We start from the raw sequence: 24,205 nt of genomic DNA, 5'->3' as shown, positions 1-24,205 counted from the left end.
AGTAGCGCTAGATCAAGGTCTTGCTGATCCCTCCACTGGATAATACAGTTCGCACATACTCAGTTGTATTTCGTATGGGCTCCGCCAATATTATATTTCATATATTTTATTTGTTTCTGTATTCCTGTATACAGGCACCAGTAAACTCGTGTTGGATGCTATACGCTCCCATACAGTGGGTGGCAGTATGCGCCTCAGCTTTCTTTTGGGTTGCGACCTACTAACAGCACGAAGAGGACGTCAAGATAACATGGAAAAGTGAAGGGACTATTAGGTAAGCGCACTCTCGTCCTTTTGTTCCAGTAACAACTCTCTCCAGATCTAATAAAGGCGCTGACATGGTGCATGATCATACACGACGGGCAGCAAAGAGACGAACGAACGGGAGTAATAACCTGCGATACTTTGTTGTAGCCTGCGTCAGTAGCCGAGCATCACAAATGACCTACAGTCTGTTTTTGGGGTTTTAAACACGCATTTCAACTGGAATAAAGATAAGATGTATAGTTAGCTGTTTAAGAGCGTGTGCTTTAGGTAACGTTACTGTTAAACTGTGCCTCGTTAACAGGTTTAAGACGCAGCATCTGTGCCAAACACAGGAAGAGTAGACATGCCCCCATTGTTAAAATGAGGGGAAAGGTGAGCACTCTTCGGACACAACTGCGAAAACAAATACTTTACAAGTCGTCTTAGAAACTCATAAATAGGAGACAACCCAGCCTGAGAGCATAGTCCACAAAGAGATGCAGTCTTTGTCTTTCCTCTGTTGAACTAGTATGAAAGATGTGGTCTACATGTTCAGCCATGATACTGAGAAACTACAATAGGCTACTACTAACTCACAGAACAGGAATAGTTTGTAGATGATCTACTTGTACTGCTGACTAACGTGTCGTAAACAGCAGCTTTTACACTGACCTGATCATTTTCTGTTTTACCTTCTTGTCTTTAAGGAGCCTTGATCTAATGCTGGCAGGGGAGAACTGAGGAGTTTTTACACTATGGAGGCTTTAGTTGACGTCCTAAATGTGGCCAGCGGACTGTCTGTGACACTCAGCCTCTTCCTCGTCTTTCTGGGTCTTCTCTACTGGTGAGTAAATGCTTTATATCCCCGTTTGTGAAGCTGCATCACGGAAATGAAGTTAAGTTATCTACTAATATATAACACACGTTTTGTGTAAATTCAGATATTCACAACAGTCCTCATTCGGTTTGGCATGTTGGGCTTTCTGATAGCATTTTATGGGGAAGCCCTTGAAGGAATATCTCAAAAGACTGATTATAAACCAATGGCAGGATTATTTGGGGATGCATTTGCTTTATTTCTTTTTTCCATCAACACAACTACTCTTTGTCTTCAAGGTATTCAATTTACCCCTATTCAGTCCTTTCTCGATGTGGAATCAAACATCCAAAGCCAGTACCTTTCTTGGGCAACATATTCATGTTTCGCCAGGTAAGATATTGATGCAATTTCCATCGAACATCTCTCTGTCTCTAACCTTTTTTTTTTTTTTTTAATCTTTAACTACTGTTAAAAACTGATTTGAAGAAGACATTTTACACACTGAACAACACAGTCTTACAGGAATGCACTGAACTATATTTAATTGCTATGAAAGCAGAAGAAGAAACATTCAGCAGGTTCCATTTGAAAGCATTTATTCTCTTCAGTTGGATTAAGGTGTAGTGAAGTGGTTTAATTTCTACGATTAAAAGAGTACAAATTAAATTCTATCACATTCACTTGAATGCAAAAATCAATTAACTATCAAATCGTTACATCAATACATCCCTACTTTAATATATAATGTCAGAATAAAATGGCACAGACTAGTCACTCAGGGGCAAAGGGAACCTCTTCAATCAAAGTGCAAACAGTGAACGAATTGGGGCAATCAGTGCACCTGTGTCAGCTGACCAATTAGCACACCTGTGGCTGCTTCCAGGGAGCTTGCTCCTGTGCACCCCAATCCAGCAGTCATGTGACCTCCACTTTTCTACGACATGTTACTGCACATAGATCAATGTGTTAATGATTGCATCGTGTTTTACTTTTGTTTCATATCAGCCTGCTAAAGTGACAAGGTCATAAAGTTTGTTCTGTGCTTTACAGAGGGAAAATATAATTTTACTACTTGATCAATAATATATGTCTAATGGATGAATAATATTCTTATTTTTCAAGAATATAGAAAGCTGAAAGAGAATTACTTCTTAGTTAAGGATCATCTCTGTTTTTATGTATACATTAAACACTGGTATTCCAGGTGTTTATGGTATACAGATGTGTCTCTGCACAGCACATCCTGATGTGATTTAGTCATCAAACAAGGTGGCCATGGCCCCTGTAGCTCCCACTACAGACATTTATCAAGCAAGTTGCAGTACCTTGAAATGAGGCAGGGCTTTTGATTAACAAGTAAGCTAACAAAAACTAGCATATGTGCAGCTCCCACAGAGTCATACAGCTGATTGACTGTCATACTGTTACCTCGTTCTATAATTTACATTAAGACAACAGCCCAAATACCAATCCGTCTCTAACATGGAGTTATTTCGTTCTTATGAAGAGCTTCTCTGGTTCCATTCTGATGTTTTGGGATGTTATTTGTTATATGTTGTGATGTTCTGTGTTTCATTTTCAGGGTTTTTTCAACCCGATCAATGATCTCATAAAGACTCATGGCAGAGTTTGTGGGTAAGTAGAAGAAGTATTCTCTGCATCAGCATCTGATGAAATGATGGTCTGAACATGTTGTTGGTTCTAATTCTTCCACACTATAAAATGAAATAAACACTTGCTTGGTAAAAACCTCTTATAGCAACACTAAGATTGTTGGCTCCACGTGGTATATTTTAGGTATTATTTGGGCCGGAGACCGGTGGTGGTGATAGCGGACCCTGACATGCTCAGACAGGTGATGGTCAGGGACTTCAGCAGCTTCACAAACAGACTGGTGAGGACATTAACCAAAGCATGCACATGCACATGTACATGTACAGTGGGGCAAAAAAGTATTTAGTCAGCCACCAATTGTGCAAGTTCTCCCACTTAAAAAGGATGAGAGATGCCTGTAATTTTCATCATAGGTACACTTCAACTGTGAGACAGAATGGGGGGAAAGAATCCAGGAAATCACATTGTAGGATTTTTAATGAATTAATTGGTAAATTCGTCGGTAAAATAAGTATTTGGTCACCTACAAACAAGCAAGATTTCTGGCTCTCACAGACCTGTAACTTCTTCTTTAAGAGGCTCCTCTGTCCTCCACTCGTTACCTGTATTAATGGCACCTGTTTGAACTCGTTATCAGTATAAAAGACACCTGTCCACAACCTCAAACAGTCACACTCCAAACTCCACTATGGCCAAAACCAAAGAGCTGTCAAAGGACACCAGAAACAAAATTGTAGACCTGCACCAGGCTGGGAAGACTGAATCTGCAATAGGTAAGCAGCTTGGTGTGAAGAAATCAACGGTGGGAGCAATTATTAGAAAATGGAAGACATACAAGACCACTGATAGTCTCCCTCGATCTGGGGCTCCACGCAAGATCTCACCCCGTGGGGTCAAAATGATCACAAGAACGGTGAACAAAAATCCCAGAACCACACGGAAAGTAACAAAGGCTACCATCAGTAACACACTACGCCGCCAGGGACTCAAATCCTGCAGTGCCAGACGTGTCTCCCTGCTTAAGCCAGTACATGTCCAGGCCCGTCTGAAGTTTGCTAGAGAGCATTTGGATGATCCAGAAGAGGATTGGGAGAATGTCAGATGAAACCAAAATAGAACTTTTTGGTAAAAACTCAACTCGTCGTGTTTGGACGAGAAAGAATGCCTAGTTGCATCCAAAGAACACCATAACTACTGTGAAGTATGGGGGTGGAAACATCATGCTTTGGGGCTGTTTTTCTGCAAGGGGACCAGGACGACTGATTCGTGTAAAGGAAAGAATGAATGGGGCCATGTATCGTGAGATTTTGAGTGGAAACCTCCTTCCATCAGCAAGGGCATTGAAGATGAAACGTGGCTGGGTCTTTCAGCATGACAATGATCCCAAACACACCGCCCAGGCAACGAAGGAGTGGCTTCGTAAGAAGCATTTCAAGGTCCTGGAGTGGCCTAGCCAGTCTCCAGATCTCAACCCCATAGAAAATCTGTGGAGGGAGTTGAAAGTCTGTGTTGCCCAGCGACAGCCCCAAAACATCACTGCTCTAGAGATCTGCATGGAGGAATGGGCCAAAATACCAGCAACAGTGTGTGAAAAGCTTACAAGACTTACAGAAAACGTTTGACCTCTGTCATTGCCAACAAAGGGTATATAACAAAGTATTGAGATGAACTTTTGTTATTGACCAAATACTTATTTTCCACCATAATTTGCAAATAAATTCTTTAAAAATCAGACAGTGATTTTCTGGATTTTTTTTTTTTTCTCATTTTGTCTCTCATAGTTGAGGTGTACCTATGATGAAAATTACAGGCCTCTCTCATCTTTTTAAGTGGGAGAACTTGCACAATTGGTGGCTGACTAAATACTTTTTTGCCCCACTGTACACTCGTTGTTCTTGGGGACTTCAACAGAGCAAACCTCAGCAAAGAACTGCCTAAATACAGACAGCATATTAAGTGTAGCACCAGGGACAAAAACACACTGGACTGCTACACTGTAATAAAGGAAGCATACCGCTCACTCCCCCGTGCAGCTCTGGGACTCTCAGATCACTGTCTGGTTCATCTTCTCCCGACCTACAGGCAGAAATTTAAAATCTGCAAAGCCTGTGGTGAAGACTGTGAAGAGATGGACCAACGAGGCAAAGCTGGAGCTACAGTCCTGCTTTGCCTGCACTGATTGGAGTGTTTTCGAGGCTGCTGCTACAGACCTGGATGGGCTCACTGACACTGTGACATCGTACATCAGTTTTTGTGAGGACATGTGTGTGCCGAATAAAACCTTCTGCACATTCAACAACAATAAACCCTGGTTTACTGAAAAGCTCAGGCAGCTTCGTCCAGCCAAGGAGGAGGCCTACAGAAGTGGGGACAGGATCCTTTACATTTACAACCAGGCCAGAAACACATTGACGAGGGAGATCAAGGCAGCAAAGAGAAGCTACACTGAAAAGCTGGAGAAAAAGTTTTCAGCCAACGACCCCTCGTCAGTTTGGAGAGGCCTGGAAGAACTCACCAACTACAGGAGACCACAATTCAACCGCGTTCAACACCATCACAGCCTCCACCTGGATCACAAACTTCCTGACTGACAGGACGCAGCAGGTGAGGCTGGGAAAAATCACATCCAGTACTCTGACTATCAGCACTGGCGCCCCCCAGGGGTGTGTGCTCTCCCCACTGCTCTTCTCCCTCTACACCAACGACTGCACCTCAGAGGACCCGTCTGTTAAAGTCCTGAAGTTCGCAGACGACACAACGGTCATCGGCCTCATCAGGGATGGTGACGAGTCTGCGTACAGGCGGGAGGTTGAACAGCTGGTCCTCTGGTGTGGTTAGAACAACCTGGAACTGAACAAGCTCAAAACTGTGGAGATGACAGTGGACTTCAGGAGGAGACCCCCAACATTGCCCCCACTCACCATACTCAACAACACTGTCCGCTGTGGAGACCTTCAAGTTTCTGGGATCCACAATCTCCCAGGACCTGAAGTGGGCTCCCAACATCAACACCATACGGAAAAAGGCCCAGCAGAGGCCAGCTCAGGAAGTTCAACCTGCCTCAGGAGCTGCTGATCCTGTTTTACTCCATCATCATCCAGTCTGTTCTCTGCTCCTCTATCACTGTGTGGTTTGGATCGGCCACCAAACAGGACAGAAACAGACTGCAACAGATTGTCAGATCTGCAGAGAGGATCATTGGTTCCAGCCTGCCCTCCATCCTGGACTTGTACACCTCCAGAGTCAGGAAACGGGCTGGAAAGATCACTGCAGACCCATCACACCCTGGACACAAGCTGTTCCAACTCCTCCCCTCTGGTAGGCGCTACAGGGCTCTGTACGCCAAAACCACCAGACACAGGAACAGCTTCTTTCCACTGACCGTCACTCTGATGAACAATAAATTAGTTATACTGCACTAATACCACCACTTGCACTATCACCTCAATTCATTCCATTGTCTATAGGTTTATGTTCACATGTATACACTTTTTCTTTCAGATATATATTTATACTTGTATTGTATATAGCTGTTAAATGTTTATACCTACATCCGTTCTACTTTTTTGCTGCCCTTTTTTATTCTTTATATATATTTGTTCTTATTTATTGTATTGCCCTTTATTGTAAATTTGTGTTTGTACATTGAGAGCGGAGTGGAAACCGGAGACAAATTCCATGTATGCTTACGCATACATGGCCAAAAAGCTGATTCTGATTCTGATAACAGATGTTTGTGCATTGACTCTCCTGTCTATTTGTGCAGACTCTTCGCTTCGCTACCAAGCCCATGACTGACTGTCTGCTCATGCTGAGGAATGAACGCTGGAAGAGAGTGCGGAGCATCCTGACCCCGTCCTTCAGTGCTGCCAAGATGAAAGAGGTGAGACATGAGTGGGTGCCAATTATTATCAGCCGGTATTCATTACGAAGAATGTTATTTTGTGGTCTTAAAATTTGCCAATTAGAAAGGAGCAGATGGAAGATAGAGCTACATTTTGTGTCTAATGACTTACTGTCTGTCACAGATGGATGGTTAGAAGTGTGGTTTGGTTTAACTATTGAGGAGGTTTTTTTGGTGTCCTGGTTCTGCTGATAAACATGTCTAATTAATTGATAGTGGTGCTGCCCCACTGCTTGCAACTGTAGTACATATCAGACCTGCATCATTTTGGAGATAGCTTCTTAGTCCAGGTGCAAGGAGGGCAGTCGGACGGGAAGGAGGGATCTGGACACCGGATCTCGGGTGGGCGACCTGACTGCCGGAGTTGCTCTGGACCCAGGCGCTCAGGCAGATGACCCGATGGGCAGAAGGGCTCAGGACACAGGACCTCGGGTGGGCGGCCTGACTGCCGGAGTTGCTCTGGACACAGGAGCTCGGGGGGACAGCAGGACTGGGGCTCAGGGAAACAGGACTGGCGAGACTGAGGCTCAGAAAAACAGGACTGGCGAGACTGAGGCTCAGAAAAACAGGACTGGCGAGACTGAGGCTCAGAAAAACAGGACTGGCGAGACTGAGGCTCGGACTGGGGCGACTGAGGCTCGGACTGGAGGTCGCTGCCGCTCTGAGGGGACAGCTGGAGTCGGCTGGATCGCCGACCGCACACGGGGAGCTGGAGTCGGTCGGACCGCCAACAGGACACGGGGAACTGAAGTCATCTGAGGCCCCGCAGAGGCAGCGGCCGGAACTGGGAGTGGCTGCGGCACGGACGCGACAGCTGGAGTCGGCTGGATCGCCGACCAGACACGGGGAGCTGGAGTCGGTCGGACCGCCGAAAAAAACACGGGGAGCTGGAGTTAGCTGCGGGGACGGGGGACAGCTGCGGCCCAGCGGGGACGGGGGACAGCTGTGGCCCAGCGGGGACAGGGGTCTGACCCTTCCTCTGCCTCTGCCTCCTACGAGGGTTGAAAGGGCAGTCCATCTGGTCATGGTTTGCCTTCTGGACACTCCGAGGCCCTCCCAAGGCCAGGTAGGTTCCCGTAAACTGTTCATACCACTCAGAGACAGAGACACAGGAACACAGGGGGCAAAGCCTAAACCGTGACAGGTTTCTCATAAAGTTCTTTCTTGTCTTTATTAATCACTTAAAATATTGAAACATTTTGACTTTACAGTTCAATTTCAATGAGTGTCTGTCCTTTCCCAGAAACTCTCAGCAGCTGTGACGAGTATCACTGTCTTTTATGTTTTCCTGTAGATGGTTCCTCTCATCAACACGGCCACCGATTCCCTGATGAGCAATTTGAATGTCTCCGCTGAGTCAGGAGAGGCCTTTGACATCCACAGGTAATCAGACACGCAGCGAACAAAGGCTATTGGTATCATGGTGTAGTTTCCTGTCCTCATATCTGTGCGTGTTTTGCAGGTGTTTTGGCTGCTTCACCATGGACGTTATTGCCAGCGTGGCTTTTGGTACTCAGGTGGACTCTCAGAAGAACCCAGACGACCCGTTTGTCCGCCATGCTCAGATGTTCTTCTCCTTTTCTTTCTTCAGGCCCATCATGCTGTTTTTCAGTCAGTCAAATCTATCGGTGTTGTTATTTATATGCATGAATTATTACATGTGAGACATACAAGGAATGCAATGAAGGCAAAAGAATAAAATATTATTAAAACATAGACTAGAGAAGGGAGGGTTTACTATCTTCTGTTAGATAGATACGTTACGGAATAATTCATTGGACAATAAATGTGAAGAGAATAGTTTGTAGATTTAAGATTTTAAAAAACATGCATTTGCAGTCATATTCGAGTGTGTAAAGGTGGCATTTCAGGTACATTACATTAACAAATTTGGTTTGTGCGTCTAGTTGCTTTTCCATTCATCACGGCTCCTCTGGCGAGATTCATCCCCAACAAAAGACGAGACGAGATGAATCACTTCTTCATCAACATCATTCAGAAGATCATCAAGCAGAGAGAGGAGCAGCCTGCTGAACAGGTGAATCTCATGAGCATCTAATAATCTTAAATACAGTACAACGTATAATTTCCCATTACGTTTTTTTTGCATGCAGCGGCGTAGAGACTTTCTTCAGCTGATGTTGGACGCACGAACCAGTAAAGACTCTGTGTCTTTGGAACACTTTGACACAGCGAGTCACGCTGGTGATCAGCAGACACAACACTCGTCGGATCAGGACGACCGTCTTCACCCACAGGAGCCGTCCTCCAGGCGTCCACAGAAAAAGATGATCACTGAGGATGAGATCGTGGGACAGGCTTTTGTCTTTCTTCTGGCGGGCTACGAAACCAGCAGCAACACGTTGGCCTTCACCTGCTACCTACTGGCCATCAACCCAGAATGTCAATGCAAAGTACAGCAAGAAGTGGATGATTTCTTCACCAGACACGTGAGTGTGTCACGTTACGGTTTGATCTGATTTCAGTTTCTTCAGCTACTTACGACATAAGATTTTAGTTGTGGACAGTTGAAATTCAGTGCACATGGTTTTCATGGTTCAAACTTTAACTGAACTATGCTGGATTTATTATATTTGTTCCTTTTGTTGCAGGAGTCACCAGATTACACTAATGTCCAGGAGCTGAAGTATTTGGACATGGTTATAAGTGAAGCATTGCGCCTCTACCCTCCTGCATTCAGGTAAATGAATAACATTAAATGATATTAAATTATAAAAGGTGCATTTTGATTAGATGTACTACAGTCACAAAGAGCACGTTCATTTATTCCTGTACATACATACAGTAGATTACAGGAATCAAACATGCATCCATGGCATTTGTTCCCCACAAAGGTTTGCGAGAGACATCGACCAGGACTGTGTGTTGAACGGACAATTCCTCCCTAAAGGAGCGACGCTGGAGATCCCAGCGGGCTTCCTCCACTACGACCCGGAGCATTGGCCAGAGCCTGAGAGGTTCATCCCTGAGCGGTAGGAGACTGTTCTCACTCTACATAAGCAAAACTAACGTGCCTGTGCTTTGTGTTTCATCATCTACATTTAGAAGATGGCTGAACTGGATTTGCTAACATGTTCATTCATTACAAATGTATTTCATGTGTCTGTCAACACCTGCAAATAATGGAAAAGAAGTGTGCAGCAGCCATTCAAAATATTGATATTTTGTTGTGTTGCATAAGTTAAAGCCGAATATTACTCATACAGCTCACAGAAGACATTTTAACATGCCACAGTAGGAAAAGCACAGGTGTAAATAATAAAATGTTTTCAGTTCCTTATTGTAATACCTGTCAATGTCTTCAGCATTAACATGTAGAGTACACACCACCTTTCTTCTGTCACTCATGTCTAACACGGCTATAACGAAGGTAGTGAAGTCACTGTGTATCTCGCTGATTGACTCCTATTCTCTACTGCTTTTAATCAATCCAAAATCTCCAGATTCACACCTGAGGCCAAGGCCAATCGACATCCATTTGTATACCTGCCGTTCGGGGCCGGTCCCCGTAACTGTGTGGGGATGAGGCTCGCTCAACTGGAAATCAAAATGGCTCTAGTGCGTCTGTTCCACAGGTTCAGCATAGTGGCCTGCTCTGAGACCAAGGTGGGTTGGACACTTTAAAACACTAAAGACAAACGATCTGTTTCAAACTACTTGAGTCTAAGAAAAGGATTCATACACACAAGAAGATACATTTAATAAAAATAAATAAAAATAAAATGCAACTGTCAGTGTATTTTACCGCTGGCAGGTCACATTTAGTATTTGATCTGTTGAGTCAGTCCTACAGTGAAAGCAACTGTACCGAGTGGTTTGAATTTATTGTTAACATCCCATCATCATGAACTCAATGGTTATATTATGGTAAAGAAATTAAAATGTTAAACCTGAAAATGATTTATGATGTCGTGGTCAGAATTCAGTATGTGTCTGTCGGCTATTTACATATGTGGTTATGAACATAATCCTTCATTTGTAAAATGTAAAATATATGTAAGATGTTGCTTTTACATATAGTGCTCTTTCCTTTGTGCAGGTTCCTCTTGAGTTGAAGTCGTCGAGCACTCTAGGACCTAAAAACGGCATATTTGTGAAAATTCAAAGTAGAGACCTGAGAGAAGGTCAAGTGGATTCTCCGCCAGACAATTAAAAAACTGCCGGTTCATCATCATGGACGGTAGAAAAATCCTATGAATAGATAAAAAGCATTCTGCAGGTCCATGTTGTGACACTGACACATGTGTGTCAGTGTTAAGGATCTGTTCCTTTATTCCATAGGTAACATGATGAAGTAAATTACAAGTTACAATATACCTTAATTAAAGTGCCCGTCTTGTGCTTTTATTCGAGCCGGAGAGTGGACTGATGAGACGTGAGTAAAGAGAGGAGCGGATAAAAGAATAAGTGTGCATGTAGCAATATTGATTTTTTTAATAGATCGATTTTGAACAGGTGTCTGTCATAAAAAGCTTATTCATTAATCAGAACAATGGTTTTAGTTTGTCGCATGCACTGTCGATCAAATCTGTCACCTGAACCTGAAAGTTTGCACATTCCTTCATTTAATGGCAGTCTGTTGTTAAACTGTGCTGCTCTCTTTACTACTGCTTCCTCCCATGAATGATGGTTAATTAACCTCCATGCAATCGCAGATTACCACGGTCGATATAGACGGAGGTACATATGTTGGCAAGTGTTACTGATTATATTTGAATAGACTGTTTGATGATGCCCAACGCAGCAGCGCTGTCATGCGTCTGCGTCTTTTAACCTCCTCAGATGAAAGCTGCTATTTCAGAGTGAGAGAGGTTGTTTTGTGACAGGATAGGAAATCCTCATGTTGTTTTCATTCCTGAGGACATGAGTCAGCGCTTATCAAATGTCTCAGAACAGGAAACTGGACTTTAGTCGGCCAAAATTCTCAGGGCAAATCAAGTTCAACCTCAAAGAGTGGGAGTAAAAGCATTTTATCTCATTTCTCTTGATGACCTCATTCATTATCCTTCAAGGAGAACATCTGCACCGTACTCAAAGGAAAACAATTACATAACTACGTATCGTGCAGGTAGATACATCTTACTAAGAATTTCAGCCAGTGTTTAGGAGTTATTCTAAGATGCTTGAGAGTTACAGCCCTGAATTTATTTTAATTATGAATGTATATAATAAAAGTGATTTACTGATGATTAATTCAAATGTATCCAACAAAGAAAATGTATATTTCAGCAGCTGGGATTAAAGGCCAGAGGCCTGAATGTGTTTGAATGATATACATTTACAATGAGTCAAATACCACTTGTGTGCAACTAAATATTAACATGTGTGATGAGATTTCTCTGTTCTATCATTATTCACTACCATTAAAAAAATCACCTGTTATATTAATGTTCTTCTTCTCTACTTCAATAATGGCTATTTTAACAGACAAATACCATATTATTTAGACACCAAATGTATTATTTACAATTGAAATAGTTATAGTTATGGAATAATTTAAAAAACTATATATACTGTGACCTTTTAAGAAAAACTTTGCTAAAGCAATACACTTATATTCCAGCTTGTTATAGGCATTGTTTTACACTCGACACTGAAACAGGAACCTTTTCCTATTTTAATCTGCACACATGTTGATGCTTCCAGTTTCTTTTACCCATAACTAGTAATTTATTCTATTCTTAGTCAACTGTTGCTGAGAGGGATCTTTGTCGCTTTCTACCCTTTCAATAATAAAGCGTTTGTGGCAGGCGATCCAAAAAAATGTAACTTCAATGTATATTGACATTCACTACTTTAATGGCAATCTGTAATCTATTTATTACATAACAACCAGATCATTCCATATCTGGACACCAGATTATTTGTCCCCCTCATCACCCTTCGCTTGCATTAATGACCTGCAGCAGACAACATAGGCTCCAATCCTAAAAATAGACATTGGCCAAGGAAAAGCATTATTTTCTTGGTAAACATTCTGCAATGAGTATTTTCTGACACAAATTCATCAAGACACACTAACAATCACACAGACAAATCACATTTAGTATTTCCACTTTCACCTACTTTGCACTTCTAGTGTTAAGATAAAATATTGCAACATTATCATTTAACAAAATAATTGTTCTTTTACTTAAGTAAGCTTAAGTAAGGTGAAATGCAGATTCAGGCGATAATTCTCAGTAGGTTCATCACTACTAGCAGAGCGCCACCTTTCACATCGTTATTTGACACAATGTTGTTATAAAAATGTTGATTACAGCTTCAAGCCAAAAAGGCAGATCAGGATTTACCACTGAAAGACTTTCCACAGAGAGGGGTTCTGGACCCTCTGGATGTTGTTAATTTTACTCTGGGGCATGGTGCGCTTAAACAGCTTCTCAATCATATTGTACTCCGCAGATTGAGAGAGAGGTACGAGCTGAAAGATAGGAGCACAGTGCAGATAAACAGGTCATTAATGCATAAATTAATATCTAATGTCCAAAACAAGAAAACAACTGAAGTATTAAGCACAGTGCAGTAAAAAAAAAAACACAACAGGGTGAACCCCTTTCAAATGATTATAATCCTTTGAAACAGCAATATAACTACAAGCTTGTGTTTTTTTCTATAACCTCATTGATAATTTATCAAATAAACTGAAACATTGGACTGAAATTAATAATTAAACAGACACGTAAAAAAAAAAACACTTATTTTTGGGGAACAGGGAGAAAGGCAACACAGTAATACATGCTTTAAAAGAGACCTTGGATCCAAAATCCGGTTGGGCAGTCGTGTCCCAGTGGGATGGGAAACTTTCAGCTGTGGAGGAACTGGAGCCGTGTGATGATGCACTATGAGGAGACAAACACAAGAATTGTTTTGACGAACGGGGGTAATAACCTGCGATACTTTGTTGTAGCCTGCGTCAGTAGCCGAGCATCACAAATGACCTACAGTCTGTTTTTGGGGTTTTAAACACGCATTTCAACTGGAATAAAGATAAGATGTATGGTTAGCTGTTTAAGAGCGTGTGCTTTAGGTAACGTTACTGTTAAACTGTGGCTCGTTAAGAGGTTTAAGACGCAGCATCTGTGCCAAACACAGGAAGAGTAGACATGCCCCCATTGTTAAAATGAGGGGAAAGGTGAGCACTCTTCAGACAAAACTGCGGAAACAAATACTTTGCAAGTCGTCTTAGAAACTCATCAATAGGAGACAAACCAGCCTGAGAGCATAGTCCACAAAGAGATGCAGTCTTTGTCTTTCCTCTGTTGAACTAGTATGAAAGATGTGGTCTACATGTTCAGCCATGATACTGAGAAACTACAATACAACTAACTCACAGAACAGGAATAGTTTGTAGATGATCTACTTGTACTGCTGACTAACGTGTCGTAAACAGCAGCTTTTACACTGACCTGATCATTTTCTGTTTTACCTTCTTGTCTTTAAGGAGCCTTGATCTAATGCTGGCAGGGGAGAACTGAGGAGTTTTTACACTATGGAGGCTTTAGTTGACGTCCTAAATGTGGCCAGCGGACTGTCTGTGACACTCAGCCTCTTCCTCGTCTTTCTGGGTCTTCTCTACTGGTGAGTAAATGCTTTATATCCCCGTTTGTGAAGCTGCATCACGGAAATGAAGTTAAGTTATCTACTAATATATAACGCACGTTTTGTGTAAATTCAGATATTCACAACAGTCCTCATTCGGTTTGGCATGTTGGGCTCTCTGATAGCATTTTATGGGGAAGCCCTTGAAGGAATATCTCAAAAGACTGATTATAAACCAATGGCAGGATTATTTGGGGATGCATTTGCTTTATTTCTTTTTTCCATCAACACAACTCTACTCTTTGTATTCAAGGTATTCAATTTACCCCTATTCAGTCCTTTCTCGATGTGGAATCAAACATCCAAAGCCAGTACCTTTCTTGGGCAACATATTCATGTTTCGCCAGGTAAGATATTGCTGCAATTTCCATCGAACATCTCTCTGTCTCTAACCTTTTTTTTTTTTTTTAATCTTTAACTACTGTTAAAAACTGATTTGAAGAAGACATTTTACACACTGAACAACATCGTCTTACAGGAATGCACTGAACTATATTTAATTGCTATGAAAGCAGAAGAAGAAACATTCAGCAGGTTCCATTTGAAAGCATTTATTCTCTTCAGTTGGATTAAGGTGTAGTGAAGTGGTTTAATTTCTACGATTAAAAGAGTACAAATTAAATTCTATCACATTCACTTGAATGCAAAAATCAATTAACTATCAAATCGTTACATCAATACATCCCTACTTTAATATATAATAACAATAATAATGTCAGAATAAAATGGCACAGACTAGTCACTCAGGGACAAAGGGAACCTCTTCAATCAAAGTGTAAACAGTGAATGAACTCGGGGCAATCAGTGCACCTGTGTCAGCTGACCAATTAGCACACCTGTGGCTGCTTCCAGGGAGCTTGCTCCTGTGCACCCCAATCCAGCAGTCATGTGACCTCCACTTTTCTACGACATGTTACTGCACATAGATCAATGTGTTAATGATTGCATCGTGTTTTACTTTTGTTTCATATCAGCCTGCTAAAGTGACAAGGTCATAAAGTTTGTTCTGTGCTTTACAGAGGGAAAATATAATTTTACTACTTGATCAATAATATATGTCTAATGGATGAATAATATTCTTATTTTTCAAGAATATAGAAAGCTGAAAGAGAATTACTTCTTAGTTAAGGATCATCTCTGTTTTTATGTAACATTAAACACTGATATTCCAGGTGTTTATGGTATACAGATGTGTCTCTGCACAGCACATCCTGATGTGATTTAGTCATCAAACAAGGTGGCCATGGCCCCTGTAGCTCCCACTACAGACATTTATCAAGCAAGTTTCAGTATCTTGAAATGAGGCAGGGCTTTTGATTAACAAGTAAGCTAACAAAAACTAGCATATATGCAGCTCCCACAGAGTCATACAGCTGATTGACTGTCATGTTACCTCGTTCTATAATTTACATTAAGACAACAGCCCAAATACCAATCCGTCTCTAACATGGAGTTATTTCGTTCTTATGAAGAGCTTCTCTGGTTCCTTTCTGATGTTTTGGGATGTTATTTGTTATATGTTGTGATGTTGTTCTTTGTTTCATTTTCAGGGTTTTTTCAACCCGATCAATGATCTCATAAAGACTCATGGCAGAGTTTGTGGGTAAGTAGAAGAAGTATTCTCTGCATCAGCATCTGATGAAATGATGGTCCGAACATGTTGGTATATTTTAGGTATTATTTGGGCCGGAGACCGGTGGTGGTGATAGCGGACCCTGACATGCTCAGACAGGTGATGGTCAGGGACTTCAGCAGCTTCACAAACAGACTGGTGAGGACATTAACCAAAGCATGCACATGCACATGTACACTTTCAGTATAAGCCCCAATGATGTAATGATAAGATGTCACAGTGTTAAAGGAATCATGCAGCCCTCACCTAGAAACACTTTTAATAGACTGCAAACCTTTTTATTCACCGCGGGAGTTTTCCTCGGTCATTCTGGTCGGTGTTTACATCCCACCTCAGGCCTGTGTGAGTGAGGCGCTCCAACACCTGGCTGAGCAGATCAACAACATAGAGCACAAACATCCAGACTTCCTGCTCATTGTTCTTGGGGACTTCAACAGAGCAAACCTCAGCAAAGAACTGCCTAAATACAGACAGCATATTAAGTGTAGCACCAGGGACAAAAACACACTGGACCACTGCTACACTGTAATAAAGGAAGCATACCGCTCACTCCCCCGTGCAGCTCTGGGACTCTCTGATCACTGTCTGGTTCATCTTCTCCCGACCTACAGGCAGAAATTAAAATCTGCAAAGCCTGTGGTGAAGACTGTGAAGAGATGGACCAACGAGGCAAAGCTGGAGCTACAGTCCTGCTTTGCCTGCACTGATTGGAGTGTTTTCGAGGCTGCTGCTACAGACCTGGATGGGCTCACTGACACTGTGACATCGTACATCAGTTTTTGTGAGGACATGTGTGTGCCGAATAAAACCTTCTGCACATTCAACAACAATAAACCCTGGTTTACTGAAAAGCTCAGGCAGCTTCGTCCAGCCAAGGAGGAGGCCTACAGAAGTGGGGACAGGATCCTTTACAACCAGGCCAGGAACACACTGACAAGGGAGATCAGGGTAGCAAAGAGGAGCTACACTGAAAAGCTGGAGAAAAAATTTTCAGCCAACGACCCCTCGTCAGTTTGGAGAGGCCTGGAAGAACTCACCAACCACAGGAGTTCGCAGACGACACAACGGTCATCGGCCTCATAAGGGACGGTGACGAGTCTGCGTACAGGCGGGAGGTTGGACAGCTTAACAGGCTCAAAACTGTGGAGATGACAGTGGACTTCAGGAGGAGACCCCCAACACTACCCCCCCCCCCCCCCCCCCCCCCCCCCCCCCCCCCCTCACCATACTCAACAACACTGTGTCTGCTGTGGAGACCTTCAAGTTTCTGGGATCCACAATCTCCCAGGACCTGAAGTGGGCTCCCAACATCAACACCATCCGGAAAAAGGCCCAGCAGAGGTTGTACTTCCGGCGCCAGCTCAGGAAGTTCAACCTGCCTCAGGAGCTGCTGATCCTGTTCTACTCAGCCATCATCCAGTCTGTTCTCTGTTCCTCTATCACTGTGTGGTTCGGATCTGGTGGAACCAGGATAGAAACAGACTGCAACGGATTGTCAGGTCTGCAGAGAGGATCATTGGTTCCAGCCTGCCCTCGTACACCTCCAGAGTCAGGAAACGGGCTGGAAAGATCACTGCAGACCCCTCACACCCTGGACACAACCTGTTCCAACTCCTCCCCTCTGGTAGGCGCTACAAGGCTCTGTACGCCAAAACCACCAGACACAGGAACAGCTTCTTTCCACTGGCCATCACTCTGATGAGCAATAAATAAGTTATACTGCACTAATACCACCACTTGCACAATCACCTCAATTCATGCCATTGTGTATAGGTTTATGTTCACATGTGTGTATATATATATATATACACACTTTTTCTTTTAGATATATATTTATACTTATATTGTAGCTGTTAAATGTTTATACCTTTTTTGCTGCCCTTTTTTATTCTTTGGATATATTTTTTCTTGTTTATTGTAAATTTGTGTTTGTACATTGAGAGCGGAGTGGAAACCGGAGACAAATTCCATGTATGCGTAAGCATACATGGCCAATAAAGCTGATTCTGATAACAGATGTTTGTGCATTGACTCTCCTGTCTATTTGCGCAGACTCGTCACTTCGTTACCAAGCCCATGACTGACTGTCTGCTCATGCTGAGGAATGAACGCTGGAAGAGAGTGCGGAGCATCCTGACCCCGTCCTTCAGTGCTGCCAAGATGAAAGAGGTGAGACATGAGTGGGTGGCAATTATTATCAGCCGGTATTCATTACGAAGAATGTTATTTTGTGGTCTTAAAATTTGCCAATTAGAAAGGAGCAGATGGAAGATAGAGCTACATTTTGTGTCTAATAACTTACTGTCTGTCACAGATGGATGGTTAGAAGTGTGGTTTTGTTTAACTATTGAGGTTTTTTTTTTTGGTGTCCTGGTTCTGCTGATAAACATGTCTAATTAATTGATAGTGGTGCTGCCCCACTGCTTGCAACTGTAGTACATATCAGACCTGCATCATTTTGGAGCTAGCTTCTCAGTCCAGGTGCAAGGAGCGGAGAGGACATGAAGGACTCCTTTGTAGAAATGGGGCATATTTCCAAGGCGTGTTGAGTTCATGGTCCATGTGTCCAAATTCGCTTTCCTTTCAAAACACTGTTCTGACTTTTGGAGGGTTTTGTCACGTTCTCACAGGTTTAGCTAAGACTCAAGCGCAGACACAGACACTGGAGACGAGGTGAAGTTGGAACCAAGGTATTTTACTTTTAAAAAAGTCATAAACAACAACTTAAAGCGTCTCCAACAGGGAGCGGGCAAAAATCCAAACAGAATACAAAAAGGCAAAGTCACAAAAAAGCAAAGGTACAAACCAGGAGCAAACGCTGGAGCGGAGACGGGGGACAGCTGCGGCCCAGCGGAGACGGGGGACCGCTGCGGCCCAGCGGAGACGGGGGTCTGACCCTTCCTCTGCCTCTGCCTCCTACGAGAGTTGAAAGGGCAGTCCATCTAGTCATGGTTTGCCTTCTGGACACTCCGAGGCCCTCCCAAGGCCAGGTAGGTTCCCGTAAACTGTTCATACCACTCAGAGACAGAGACACAGGAACACAGGGGGCAAAGCCTAAACCGTGACAGGTTTCTCATAAAGTTCTTTCTTGTCTTTATTAATCACTTAAAATATTGAAACATCTTGACTTTACAGTTCAATTTCAATGAGTGTCTGTCCTTTCCAAGAAACTCACAGCCGCTGTGACGAGTATCACTGTCTTTTATGTTTTCCTGTAGATGGTTCCTCTCATCAACACGGCCACCGATTCCCTGATGAGCAATTTGAATGTCTCTGCTGAGTCAGGAGAGGCCTTTGACATCCACAGGTAATCAGACACGCAGTGAACAAAGGCTATTGGTATCATGGTGTAGTTTCCTGTCCTCATATCTGTGCGTGTTTTGCAGGTGTTTTGGCTGCTTCACCATGGATGTTATTGCCAGCGTGGCTTTTGGTACTCAGGTGGACTCTCAGAAGAACCCAGACGACCCGTTTGTCCGCCATGCTCAGATGTTCTTCTCCTTGTCTTTATTCAGTCCCATCATGCTGTTTTTCAGTCAGTCAAATCTATTGGTGTTGTTATTTATATGCATGAATTATTACATGTGAGACATAATAGGAATGCAATGAAGGCAAAAGAATAAAATATTATTAAAACCTAGACTAGAAACGGGAGGGTTTACTATCTTCTGTTAGATAGATACGTTATGGAATAATTCATTGGACAATAAATGTGAAGAGAATTTAGCATAGTTTGTAGATTTAAGATTTTAAAAAACATGCATTTGCAGTCATATTCGAGTGTGTAAAGGTGGCATTTCAGGTAGATTACATGAACAAATTTGGTTTGTGCGTCTAGTTGCTTTTCCATTCATCATGGCTCCTCTGGCGAGATTCATCCCCAACAAAAGACAAGACGAGATGAATCACTTCTTCATCAACATCATTCAGAAGATCATCAAGCAGAGAGAGGAGCAGCCTGCTGAACAGGTGAATCTCATAATCTTAAATACAGTACAACGTATAATTTCCCATTACGTTTTTTTATTTATGTATTGTTTTTTTTGCATGCAGCGGCGTAGAGACTTTCTTCAGCTGATGTTGGACGCACGAACCAGTAAAGACTCTGTGTCTTTGGAACACTTTGACACAGCGAGTCACGCTGGTGATCAGCAGACACAACACTCGTCGGATCAGGACGACCGTCTTCACCCACAGGAGCCGTTCTCCAGGCGTCCACAGAAAAAGATGATCACTGAGGATGAGATCGTGGGACAGGCTTTTGTCTTTCTTCTGGCGGGCTACGAAACCAGCAGCAATACGTTGGCCTTCACCTGCTACCTACTGGCCATCAACCCAGAATGTCAATGCAAAGTACAGCAAGAAGTGGATGATTTCTTCACCAGACACGTGAGTGTGTCACGTTACGGTTTGATCTGATCTCAGTTTCTTCAGCTACTTACGACATAAGATTTTAGTTGTGGACAGTTGAAATTCAGTGCACATGGTTTTCATGGTTCAAACTTTAACTGAACTATGCTGGATTTATTATATTTGTTCCTTTTGTTGCAGGAGTCACCAGATTACACTAATGTCCAGGAGCTGAAGTATTTGGACATGGTTATAAGTGAAGCATTGCGCCTCTACCCTCCTGCATTCAGGTAAATGAATAACATTAAATTATAAAAGGTGCATTTTGATTAGATCAGGCATGTCCAAAGTCCGGCCCGCGGGCCAATCACGGCCCGAGGTCAGATTTTATATGGCCCGCAACTTCTGTCTTAAAATGCATTATTTATGGCCCGCCAGCACAGTCAAAACAGAATGAATAAATCATACAAACCGAAACAACTGTGTCTGCCTAATTAGTCATGAGACTGTTGCCTTGTTTAAGGAATATAATGTAAAGAGACACTACGAGACCAAACATGCTAATGCTACAACAAGCTATCAGAGCGCGACCATGCTAGAAAAGTGAAGCAACTCCAAGATAACTTGGCCACACAGCAGCGGCCCTTTTCACATGAAAACATCATCAAAGTAAGCTACCAAGTGGCCATGGTAATTGCTAAACATGACAAACCTTTTACGGAAGGTGAGTTTTCAAAGACTGTGTTATGAAAATAGCAGAAAACATAATTGCCCCGAGAAGAAGACCGAGTTTTTTTCGTTAGCCTGTTTCATGTGTGTTGAACTTAAATGTGAGACAACTTTTCATTACCCTCACTAAGTCATATTTAAGATTGTCTTGAGGTGAGAATATTGATCGGTTTCCATGTAATTAGCTTTTAGATTGCTTGTTCTTTGTGTTATCTGACACCCCTGCGGTAAAGTAACAATAATGTCAGGAAGTAAAGTGACGTTTTTTTATCAACCTGACAAAATTATGTTCTTGTGGGAAGAAAAGGAAAGAAAAGGCAACACTGTAGCTACTTTACATTCTGATAGAATGTAAAGAAGTTACATTGTATCAGAATGTAACTTCTTTACATTCTAATAGAATGTAAAGAAGCTACAGTGTATAGAATGATTCTATTGAAGTTATTCCTTTTTAAAATGTTTTAGACGAGTCACTAATCACTTTAAAATAGTGATTATAGCTGCTTACATTTGGTTACATTGCTATTAGCTGTCATTGAAAATAAAATGATTAAATAACAATGTATGTATAGGCTACTTGTATTGTTTAAAATAATGTCAGCAGGGACTGTTGGCCCTTGGGCATTTTCACATTATCAAATCTGGCCCTCTTTGAAAAAAGTTTGGACACCCCTGGATTAGATGTACTACAGTCACAAAGAGCACGTTCATTTATTCCTGTACATACATACAGTAGATTACAGGAATCAAACATGCATCCATGGCATTTGTTCCCCACAAAGGTTTGCGAGAGACATCGACCAGGACTGTGTGTTGAACGGACAATTCCTCCCTAAAGGAGCGACGCTGGAGATCCCAGCGGGCTTCCTCCACTACGACCCGGAGCATTGGCCAGAGCCTGAGAGGTTCATCCCTGAGCGGTAGGAGACTGTTCTCACTCTACATAAGCAAAACTAACGTGCCTGTGCTTTGTGTTTCATTATATACATTTAGAAGATGGCTGAACTGGATTTGCTAACATGTTCATTCATTACAAATGTATTTCATGTGTCTGTCAACACCTGCAAATAACGGAAAAGAAGTGTGCAGCAGCCATTCAAAATATTGATATTTTGTTGTGTTGCATAAGTTAAAGCCGAATATTACTCATACAGCTCACAGAAGACATTTTAACATGCCACAGTAGGAAAAGCACAGGTGTAAATAATAAAATGTTTTCAGTTCCTTATTGTAATACCTGTCAATGTCTTCAGCATTAACATGTAGAGTACACACCACCTTTCTTCTGTCACTCATGTCTAACACGGCTATAACGAAGGTAGTGAAGTCACTGTGTATCTCGCTGATTGACTCCTATTCTCTACTGCTTTTAATCAATCCAAAATCTCCAGATTCACACCTGAGGCCAAGGCCAATCGACATCCATTTGTATACCTGCCGTTCGGGGCCGGTCCCCGTAACTGTGTGGGGATGAGGCTCGCTCAACTGGAAATCAAAATGGCTCTAGTGCGTCTGTTCCACAGGTTCAGCATAGTGGCCTGCTCTGAGACCAAGGTGGGTTGGACACTTTAAAACACTAAAGACAAACGATCTGTTTCAAACTACTTGAGTCTAAGAAAAGGATTCATACACACAAGAAGATACATTTAATAAAAATAAATAAAAATAAAATGCAACTGTCAGTGTATTTTACCGCTGGCAGGTCACATTTAGTATTTGATCTGTTGAGTCAGTCCTACAGTGAAAGCAACTGTACCGAGTGGTTTGAATTTATTGTTAACATCCCATCATCATGAACTCAATGGTTATATTATGGTAAAGAAATTAAAATGTTAAACCTGAAAATGATTTATGATGTCGTGGTCAGAATTCAGTATGTGTCTGTCGGCTATTTACATATGTGGTTATGAACATAATCCTTCATTTGTAAAATGTAAAATATATGTAAGATGTTGCTTTTACATATAGTGCTCTTTCCTTTGTGCAGGTTCCTCTTGAGTTGAAGTCGTCGAGCACTCTAGGACCTAAAAACGGCATATTTGTGAAAATTCAAAGTAGAGACCTGAGAGAAGGTCAAGTGGATTCTCCGCCAGACAATTAAAAAACTGCCGGTTCATCATCATGGACGGTAGAAAAATCCTATGAATAGATAAAAAGCATTCTGCAGGTCCATGTTGTGACACTGACACACGTGTGTCAGTGTTAAGGATCTGTTCCTTTATTCCATAGGTAACATGATGAAGTAAATTACAAGTTACAATATACCTTAATTAAAGTGCCCGTCTTGTGCTTTTATTCGAGCCGGAGAGTGGACTGATAAGACGTGAGTAAAGAGAGGAGCGGATAAAAGAATAAGTGTGCATGTAGCAATATTGATTTTTTTAATAGATCGATTTTTAACAGGTGTCTGTCATAAAAAGCTTATTCATTAATCAGAACAATGGTTTTAGTTTGTCGCATGCACTGTCGATCAAATCTGTCACCTGAACCTGAAAGTTTGCACATTCCTTCATTTAATGGCAGTCTGTTGTTAAACTGTGCTGCTCTCTTTACTACTGCTTCCTCCCATGAATGATGGTTAATTAACCTCCATGCAATCGCAGATTACCACGGTCGATATAGACGGAGGTACATATGTTGGCAAGTGTTACTGATTATATTTGAATAGACTGTTTGATGATGCCCAACGCAGCAGCGCTGTCATGCGTCTGCGTCTTTTAACCTCCTCAGATGAAAGCTGCTATTTCAGAGTGAGAGAGGTTGTTTTGTGACAGGATAGGAAATCCTCATGTTGTTTTCATTCCTGAGGACATGAGTCAGCGCTTATCAAATGTCTCAGAACAGGAAACTGGACTTTAGTCGGCCAAAATTCTCAGGGCAAATCAAGTTCAACCTCAAAGAGTGGGAGTAAAAGCATTTTATCTCATTTCTCTTGATGACCTCATTCATTATCCTTCAAGGAGAACATCTGCACCGTACTCAAAGGAAAACAATTACATAACTACGTATCGTGCAGGTAGATACATCTTACTAAGAATTTCAGCCAGTGTTTAGGAGTTATTCTAAGATGCTTGAGAGTTACAGCCCTGAATTTATTTTAATTATGAATGTATACAATAAAAGTGATTTACTGATGATTAATTCAAATGTATCCAACAAAGAAAATGTATATTTCAGCAGCTGGGATTAAAGGCCAGAGGCCTGAATGTGTTTGAATGATATACATTTACAATGAGTCAAATACCACTTGTGTGCAACTAAATATTAACGCGTGATGATGAGATTTCTC

The 24,205-nt window shown here is 42.1% G+C and overlaps 2 protein-coding genes across 7 annotated transcripts in view; both read left to right on the top strand.

Moving 5' to 3' along the window:
* Nucleotides 1–11,987, top strand: part of LOC142947308 (thromboxane-A synthase-like) — a 12,420-nt gene extending 433 nt beyond the window's left edge. For 3 of the 6 annotated variants that reach the window (XM_076088795.1, XM_076088797.1, XM_076088796.1), the window contains 15 exons: nucleotides 1–17; nucleotides 135–274; nucleotides 954–1,090; nucleotides 1,363–1,456; nucleotides 2,649–2,701; nucleotides 2,864–2,960; nucleotides 6,447–6,563; nucleotides 7,879–7,967; nucleotides 8,047–8,195; nucleotides 8,492–8,622; nucleotides 8,699–9,034; nucleotides 9,197–9,285; nucleotides 9,440–9,577; nucleotides 10,049–10,211; nucleotides 10,645–11,987. The exon at nucleotides 1–17 is cut by the window's left edge. In XM_076088795.1, the coding sequence (XP_075944910.1) occupies nucleotides 1,002–1,090; nucleotides 1,363–1,456; nucleotides 2,649–2,701; nucleotides 2,864–2,960; nucleotides 6,447–6,563; nucleotides 7,879–7,967; nucleotides 8,047–8,195; nucleotides 8,492–8,622; nucleotides 8,699–9,034; nucleotides 9,197–9,285; nucleotides 9,440–9,577; nucleotides 10,049–10,211; nucleotides 10,645–10,758 (1,659 nt within the window). In that variant the 5' untranslated portion in view covers nucleotides 1–17; nucleotides 135–274; nucleotides 954–1,001 and the 3' untranslated portion in view covers nucleotides 10,759–11,987. Of the gene's footprint in view, nucleotides 18–134; nucleotides 275–568; nucleotides 640–953; nucleotides 1,091–1,362; nucleotides 1,457–2,648; nucleotides 2,702–2,863; nucleotides 2,961–6,446; nucleotides 6,564–7,878; nucleotides 7,968–8,046; nucleotides 8,196–8,491; nucleotides 8,623–8,698; nucleotides 9,035–9,196; nucleotides 9,286–9,439; nucleotides 9,578–10,048; nucleotides 10,212–10,644 lie in introns of all 6 variants that reach the window. The other 3 variants (XM_076088800.1, XM_076088801.1, XM_076088799.1) reach the window with 2 other exon arrangements.
* A 1,662-nt stretch (nucleotides 11,988–13,649) lies between these two features.
* On the top strand, nucleotides 13,650–24,137 carry LOC142947307 (thromboxane-A synthase-like). Its single transcript, XM_076088794.1, has 14 exons — nucleotides 13,650–13,737; nucleotides 14,047–14,183; nucleotides 14,458–14,551; nucleotides 15,755–15,807; nucleotides 15,879–15,975; nucleotides 17,890–18,006; nucleotides 19,056–19,144; nucleotides 19,224–19,372; nucleotides 19,676–19,806; nucleotides 19,891–20,226; nucleotides 20,389–20,477; nucleotides 21,699–21,836; nucleotides 22,308–22,470; nucleotides 22,904–24,137. Exons 2-14 carry the CDS (start codon nucleotides 14,095–14,097, stop codon nucleotides 23,015–23,017), a joined length of 1,659 nt encoding a protein of 552 aa, XP_075944909.1. The 5' UTR covers nucleotides 13,650–13,737; nucleotides 14,047–14,094; the 3' UTR covers nucleotides 23,018–24,137.
* Nucleotides 24,138–24,205: the final 68 nt, after the last annotated feature.

This window comes from Anarhichas minor, unplaced genomic scaffold (assembly GCF_050575085.1).
Source record: "Anarhichas minor isolate MPS153535 unplaced genomic scaffold, ASM5057508v1 ptg000011l, whole genome shotgun sequence".
NCBI lineage: Eukaryota > Metazoa > Chordata > Actinopteri > Perciformes > Anarhichadidae > Anarhichas > Anarhichas minor.
This window is presented reverse-complemented; position numbering and strand designations above follow the sequence as displayed.

Excerpts from the sequence above, each read along its gene's own strand:
- LOC142947307 (XM_076088794.1), top strand. The coding sequence starts at position 14,095 with ATGGAGGCTTTAGTTGACGTCCTAAATGTGGCCAGCGGACTGTCTGTG. Across the intron at positions 19,373-19,675 it reads TCCCATCATGCTGTTTTTCA|TTGCTTTTCCATTCATCATG; the intron begins GTCAGTCAAATC and ends TTGTGCGTCTAG. Across the intron at positions 20,227-20,388 it reads ATGATTTCTTCACCAGACAC|GAGTCACCAGATTACACTAA; the intron begins GTGAGTGTGTCA and ends CTTTTGTTGCAG.